A 7,889-nucleotide genomic window follows, 5' to 3' on the forward strand; every position below is an offset into this window, starting at 1 on the left:
TCTCCGATTAAAAACTTTGAACCACAATTTCCACTTGAAGCAGAATTTTATGATAATGTGACCATAGAGACTGATTCAGATTCGGAAGAAGAAAGAATAGATTTTCACTATGAAGGTGAAGACATGGCATTTCCTACATTCACAGAGTTATTTGAAGACATGAATGCAGAATTATTGAAGAGAAAAATTGAAGAAAGAGTTGCATCTGCTGATATGCCTGAACCAGTTCCAAGAGAAATTTCTGCTGAAGAGAGAAAGAAATGGTTCAGATCAATGCCAAAGGAAAGAAAGCCTCTTAGAGCCCTACAGTATTTTACTCATGATAAAGACTTATCTTGGGGTGATATTCTTTCTTGGGGGTATCTGGAAGACTTGAATGTTTATGCAATTCGAAGAGAGCAAGGTGTTCAATACTTCAGGTGCATTTCTGATCTTGCTACCTTACCTTGGTGGGACGTAGATGAATTGGTGGTTACAAAGAATATTAAACAATTCTACTACGGTCCTGAAGTAAAACAGAGAGACCAGAAGCTGTGGAATTACATCAAGTATCAAGCAACAATCAATTATCCAGATTGGAAACCACAGTTTCCTAAAAGAATTGTGAAGTATACAGCTAAAGGTGAGAATGATGTTACTCTTGATGTCAAACCGCCAAAGTGTTTGAAGAGCATGCCTTTAAGGGCTATTGAGCAGGATTTCTATGATTTATTTCAAGCATGGCTCTATAATCCTTCTACTGCTGAAGCTGTGATCTCTTTGTACGATAAAGACACTGGTGAAGCTAGGAAAATTTGTATTCTAGACCCGATGTGGCTGGTAAATTGCTCAAAGAAAGACATAGATTGCTTGTTTGTCAACAAGATAATCTATGACAAGAAAGACAAAGCCATTGCTCAGCAGTACCAGAGTGTAGTTGATGTTTGTTTTGCTAAAGAAATCAACTCTGGTAAGAACTGGAAAACCTCATGGAGAGAACTAGAGGTTGATGAGTTTCTAAAGGTGTACAAGAGAAGTTTAAGATCCAAGGAAATTCAGAGAAAAGCTGTTGAAAGAGGAAGACGAAATCTTGGATTTGTGCCTCCTACTGATCAGACACCCATAGAGTCCGAAGAGAACAAGATCCCTAAGTGGGACAGAAAAAGAGATGGAGATCCAGTGTACAGAAATTGGTGGATAACAGAGGGAAGACATAAGAGAAGACAAATGTTAGCTGATCGAGAAGAGAAGAGAAAACAAAAGGCACGAGACAGAAGACGCAACAGGAGGTAATCAAGACTTTGCTGGAAGGGACTACAGCTTCATCCGAGGGGGAGTCTGTTAGTACATAAACGTCTGTAGCTTCCGTCAGCTTAAAGTCTTTATTTTGTTAAAGTTGTATAGTTTAATGTATAAGGCGTCAGAATACAGGGTTTGTTTTGTAAAAGTGCTGCTTTGTAAGCCGATCGGCTGGCCTAGCCGATCGAACAGCCTAACCGATCGAACAGCTGTTCGATCGGGTGGCCCAACCGATCGGTTAGCCTAACCGATCGGACAGCACTTAGCTTATTCTGACCTGCCTATAAATAGAAGTTCTGTCAGCTCATTTAGGACTTTTGAATCTGTCTGTAACCTAGAGAGCTGAAGTCTGTGATCAACTGGAACTTGTATCTTGTCATATATTTCAATTGAATTGCAGACTGTTGAACATGGAAATCATATGTCTTTCTGTATCTGTATATGATTTGCTGAATTCCGCACAGCAATCATAGTGTGACATTCTCATTAACAGGAAGATCCCGATCAACCAGGGACCAACAGTTTCGGGTAAACCCGTTAATTTAAAAAGATTACTCGTTGGGTATACTCATCTCAAGGCTCATTGGGTATCTATCGGGTAACTACTAAGCGGTCACATTGTGTATTGTTATTATAAAAATATATATCAAATAACTACAATGTATACGGAATAGAACACCTATATGTGTAAAAAATGGATGTATCATATATATACATATAAATAATATAAAAGAAATTATATCGGGTATACAATCGGTTAAACGGGTACACTTTATCGGGTAATTGGGTCGGGTAAACGGGTATATCACTAAATCCCAAACCCGTCCCAAACCCGCGAAAAAAATAAAAATTATTCCCAAACCCGTCTCAAACCCGATTAACCGACCCAAACCCGTCCCAAATGTGTCGGGTTTCGAGTTTACCTATCGGATTCGGGTCTGATTGTCATCCCTAGTTTCCACGCTATAATTTCCTTAAGAATATTCAACACAATTTCTTTTAACTCCTTTATTCTATTTTAAAAGTCGAAATCTTGATAATAATGTAGACTCTTATCTCAAATGTAAAAAAAAAAAAATTCTTCTAAGAAAAACAAAAAATAAACATGAATAAACATAAACAATAAAGAATTTAAAAAAAAAAAGTTTAAGCATGATGAGTTTTACCCAAAATGGTCAACTTTTGTCTTGAGATGGAAGAGCCCCAACCTTTTCGGGTTACAACTACCCGCAACACAACCAAAACACGTCATCCTCATCAATATTCAATAAGCGAAGAAAGGGCGAAGAAAATTATATGCAAAAGTGGCTTGATTTTCATTTAACTGCCGTTACCTTCAACCCCAATTAAAGCTTTGCAATTTTGGCTTTTCTTTATCGCCCCCTTCTCTTATTTCTCCAAGAATTAATGCACAGAAGCTCAGATCAGAGGTCCCCAACAAAACCCATTTGACCCATCTTTTCCAACTGATTTTCGTCGGTGAATTTGGAAGAAAAAAAGAAAAATCAATCTTTGAGCCGTTTCAAGATCTGGGTCTGCAAAAAGCATAGATCTTTGGTGTTCTTGCAAAATCTTGAACTAAAATTTGTGGGTTTTTGGTTGTGATTGATGGGGTGGAGATATAGAGCTGGGTTGCTTATGATTGGGACTGTTGTTGTCATATGGGTTGTCTCTGCAGAAGTTACACAGGTCAAACTCTTAAGATTTTTTTGTTAGTTGATGAGTATGTATGTGTGTGATTTGTATTGTTAACATTGGGGGAGACATGTGTTGATGTTTGTTTGACTTATGAGCATTTTTTTTTATTGTTTTGGTGGATCTAACATTTTAATTCCTTTGAAATGTTTGTTGATCTGTTTTTATGTTCGGGTTTGAAGTTTGAGTTAGATCACATGAGTTTCTAGAAATCCTTGGGCAGTTTCAAGAATAGGGTTACAAAGTCAACCTTTTACTTTAGTTTTGATATCTTGTTGTTGCACACTATCATGATTATTTCGCTTTAATCGTTTCGCTTTGATATACATGTGTGTGTGTGTGTATGCATCTTTTAGTTGATTTCATGGTATATCATAGATTGTCTTGGTTTAAAATGTGTTAAGGACTGTTAGGGCTTGTTTGGATGTTTGTTTTGATGAGTAATCTTACCTTGAATAAGACAATCAGTTCATGAGATCATCCGTTGATTGAAGCTAAGGATTTGTAGTAATTTACATTATCACCGACAGTCGTATCTTACAAGTTTGTTCCAATTCTGTAGACCTGCTTGTTGGATTTGTAGTTATTTACATTTTGTTCGAGTTCTTTAAACCTGAATATTTTGACCCTATGATCAAAATAATCATAATCGCCTGTTACTTAAGCCCTAAAAATATTTTTTTGCGACTTAAGTCACAAAAATCCTCACAATTGCACGTCCAAATATCTCCGTTATTCTGTTTTATCAAGCAACGCCTCCGTTTAAGTCTTTAAGAGTTCAATAAGGTTAAAATGGTACATGTTATTTAAGAGTTTCACTTGTAGAACTTGTCATAAGGTAGTTTTGCACGCTACATGAGTTCTAGATAGAGCATATAAATCATTCAAGAACAACTTGATTACTCTACTTGTTTCAACTCAGTTTTGTGGCGCCATCGTTGTTTTTTTTGTTGTGTGGGATTGTTATGGTATATTAGGCTATATTTCCTTTTTCTTACCGGCCCCAAGCTAAATTTACTCATTTACCCTTTTAAGTTAATGTTGGGATTGGTTTTCATTTGCGTTTCGGGGATTCCTCTATCTTGTCAATGTCAATGGCTGGTTTTTACATTTACCTAACATGTTAACACGTCATATCTAATCACATTGTACCACTTTAGTACGAATGAAGGGATCATGTGATTCATGTCACACCTGTTGAAAAATTATCATCTTCTTAATTGCGAAATTTCGAAAACAAATTTTGACTACTTTTGTACATGATAAACAGGGAATTTTCACGGACTATAAACAGCCATTTGCAGTGACATATCTTGGAGCTTCATTGATGGTAATATACCTTCCGATCGCGTTCATTAAAGATTGGATTTATAAGTTTATCAAGAAAGGAAAAAACCAATCCTCGGTTGGAAATGGAATTAACTCCCCTCTTAAGTACATCGGTGGCTCGACAATGTTTGAAATGGAAGTTGAAGGGTCACCCTTTAGTCGGAAAGGTAGTGATCATGACATTTCTGATCAAGAAGAAGGAAACGCGTTAGTCCCGAAAACCAAAAGTGATACTTTGTCATTAAAGCATGAAACCGCCGTTACAACAAGGGAGGTTGCTACTTACGGATTCTATATTGCGCCTATTTGGTTTGTCACCGAGGTAACTACTTATGCGCCATTTCTCATCTTACTGTTGATTGTTTGCATAAAATATAAATACTCATTTTTGTAATTATTATGTCAGTATTTATCAAATGCTGCACTTGCACGTACGAGTGTTGCTAGTACGACAGTGCTGTCATCAACTTCAGGGCTGTTCACTCTATTCATCGGTGCGTTTTTGGGCCAAGATTCTTTAAATGTGACAAAAATCGTTGCGGTTTTTGTCAGCATGGCTGGTGTTGCCATGACCACTATGGGAAAAACTTGGGCTACGGATGAAGTAGCTACAGCTTCCTCTTCGTAAGTCCTTTGTTCTTTTAACTATTACTTCAAGAATCCGCATTCGATCACATGGTAACTATTGGAATGTATTAGCGGTAGGCCCATTATGGGCAAGCTTGTTGGGGTTAGGATTTTGTTCTCTGCCTATATGTACTTGTACATTGTATCATACCAGTTAGTATTTTCATCAATTTGGTGTTCTTATGGAATGTTTCAGGGCATTGACTGATATATAGTTGAAATTTTTGTTTCTTTTAAAGAAATGGTGATCACTCTCTCGTCGGCGATCTGTTTGGGCTTTGCTCAGCTATGTCATATGGGCTCTTTACCGGTGAGTACCATCTTTTCCCAACTTAGTTTTTTTTTTTTTTTTTTTTTTTTGCATAGTTGTTATGGTTGACCCCCACAAAAGTGGTGCGGGTTCAAATCCTTTTAAGTGCAAGGTTAGGTGGTATTTATGTGTAAAAAATTGCTGTTTAATAAATGTATGCATGTGGAAATTGTAAACTGTAAATGTTGTTCTATGATATGCATTTTCAATCATTATTATTTCGTCCGCAATATGTAATGTCTAAGAGCACAATTGTTCAACTATGTGAATTTATACAGTGGCGAAGTATAGTGGTGCCCGGGGTGCACCCGCCCACCCCAATGTTTCGGTTAGAAGTGTATAAGTTCTGATTTTTCGTCCGAAAAATTTAAAATTATATAAGATCGTCCCCCCGATTAATTTTCCTAAATTGTATATCCTACATATTTATAAACTTTGTATATAAATGATGGGTATTTTGGTAAATATACACTTTTTTTTATTTGGAACTATTACTATTTGACCCGACTTGAATCGAATAGCCAACCCGACCCGAAACATAACGATAGGAAAAAAAAATTGGGCCCCATCACTTTACGCCCCCTCGAAACTTTTGGTCAAGCTCCGCCACTGAATTTATATATACCCGCAAACAACATTTATATGGTTGGATGATAATATAACTTTTTTAACCCCTATTTCAGTGCTTCTTAAGAAGTTTTCTGGGGAGGAAGGAGAGCGTGTTGATGTGCAAAAATTGTTTGGATATATCGGTTTATTTACTCTTGTGGCTCTATGGTGGCTCGGTAAGTCTACACTTGTAATTGTGCAAATATACATATGTGGTTTTCATATATTTATCTTTCACTTGCAACAAACAGATTGTAAGCACAAAATATATACTTGTTATGGGACTTTATTAATTTAACTCATCGTGGGATTTTTGTTGTGTGATTTCAGTTTGGCCCTTAACGGCGTTAGGAATTGAACCAAAGTTCAAGATTCCTCACTCAGCTAAAATGGATGAAGTAGTTATTGCCAATGGACTTGTCGGGAGTGTTCTTTCAGACTACTTTTGGTATGTCATAAAATAACTTTTTATCGAGATTAATATCGGTTATCGATGTTTAAATGAATTGCTTATTTGTGTTTAGGGCGTTATGTGTTGTGTGGACGACTCCATTGGTGGCCACCTTGGGCATGTCACTGACTATCCCACTTGCAATGGTGGCGGATATGATGATCCATGGCCGCCATTATTCTGCCATTTACATTCTTGGTTCTGTTCAGGTGATGTGTAATGGTGCTAAAGATCTTGTTATTTTGTCATTGTTTCGAGCGTATTTTGAATATATATTTTTTAAAACTTGAACAGGTATTTGCTGGTTTTGTGATTGCTAATCTTCCTGATAAAGTTTCCAAGAAGATCGGCTTATAGCACAGGATTGTTAGAAAATGAACTACTGTTGGGGCGAAGATGTTCATGTTGAAGATTGTAAACTGTAAACTGTGATATATACTTACTTTTTTGTCATTTTGATTCATGTTTTTTTTATTTTCATTATTTGTTAGGATATGCCATGCAAGATTGGTAGATCATTTCCAAACATGTTAATATCAGATGTCTTCATTTGTTTTGTTTTATCTTCCAAATTGTTTCAAACTGTGTTGCATATCAAAGTATGTCAGAGTGGAACATATCTTGAGTAAGTGTTTGGTTTGACGGTTAGGGGATCTTTTTATATTTTATTTTTCAAGATCGTTATTTGCATTAATTTTTCGAAACTGATGGAAATGTTTATGAATATTAGGGAATTCTAATATTCCCCTTGATGTGATGGTTTGAATCCATGTTTTTTTTTTTCAAGTCGTTTGATGGCGTGGTTAAGCTAATCCCCACCAACCTAATAGAATGATACACCGGTTGAGGTGCCCCACCACACACACACATTTAGGGAATTCTATATACAGATAGGAAACACCATCACTAAGGGTATACGGAGTGGTGCGGTAAAGGGGAGTGGCATGGCCGGTCCTGGGGTGAGCGGGGAGGACCACCGGTCAGGGCCCGATATTTCGAGGGGCACGCTTTTTATGAAAAAAACCTGGTATGTATATATAAAATATTTTTTTAATCGGGTACATCCATACAAAAACCAACATAGGCCCCCTTACAAAACTATTCGTATAGTTTAGATTAGTTATTAACTCCTTTGGCATTAGGTTTAGTCCTTTAGTGAGCCAAATACCCAATTTCGTTAAGGCCTAAGGGCACATTTTTTCGAGCTCGAACAGGGTACACGAATTCTCAGGGCCGGCCCTGCCGGAGTGGCAAAGGGTTTTGCCGCGTGGCAACACCGCCGCCGACCCCTTTGCGGCTGCGGTTTCATTGTCGCTCAATGACCACACACCGCTCGGGAATCATGAGAGAGAGAGAGGGTAGTGTGAGAGAGAGATGGTAGTGTGGGGTGGGGTCAATTCCAATCTCAACCAATCACACATTTTTCCTTTTTTTTTTTAAATAGTTTACCACTTCACCAAGTGTCTAACCATTGCCAACACTTTTGAGCACAGTTTATCATTTTGACATGGCACACTCTCATTGGTTGATTTTTTAGTTTGCCACTTTCAAGTGTTTAACCACTCCTTATACCCTAAGGTGTTTGGGATT

The 7,889-nt window shown here is 37.3% G+C and overlaps 1 protein-coding gene across 1 annotated transcript; it reads left to right on the forward strand.

The window, feature by feature from the left end:
- The first annotated feature begins 2,508 nt into the window (after positions 1-2,508).
- On the forward strand, positions 2,509-6,916 carry LOC110915011 (uncharacterized vacuolar membrane protein YML018C). Its single transcript, XM_022159631.1, has 8 exons — positions 2,509-2,967; positions 4,244-4,624; positions 4,709-4,926; positions 5,169-5,239; positions 5,923-6,024; positions 6,179-6,296; positions 6,373-6,508; positions 6,594-6,916. Exons 1-8 carry the CDS (start codon positions 2,887-2,889, stop codon positions 6,654-6,656), a joined length of 1,170 nt encoding a protein of 389 aa, XP_022015323.1. The 5' UTR covers positions 2,509-2,886; the 3' UTR covers positions 6,657-6,916.
- The last annotated feature ends 973 nt before the right edge of the window (positions 6,917-7,889 follow it).

The sequence above is a fragment of the Helianthus annuus genome, chromosome 16 (genome assembly GCF_002127325.2).
Source record: "Helianthus annuus cultivar XRQ/B chromosome 16, HanXRQr2.0-SUNRISE, whole genome shotgun sequence".
NCBI classification, from domain to species: domain Eukaryota; kingdom Viridiplantae; phylum Streptophyta; class Magnoliopsida; order Asterales; family Asteraceae; genus Helianthus; species Helianthus annuus.

Excerpts from the sequence above, each read along its gene's own strand:
- LOC110915011 (XM_022159631.1), top strand. The coding sequence starts at position 2,887 with ATGGGGTGGAGATATAGAGCTGGGTTGCTTATGATTGGGACTGTTGTT. Across the intron at positions 2,968-4,243 it reads TCTCTGCAGAAGTTACACAG|GGAATTTTCACGGACTATAA; the intron begins GTCAAACTCTTA and ends CATGATAAACAG. Across the intron at positions 5,240-5,922 it reads GTCATATGGGCTCTTTACCG|TGCTTCTTAAGAAGTTTTCT; the intron begins GTGAGTACCATC and ends CCCCTATTTCAG.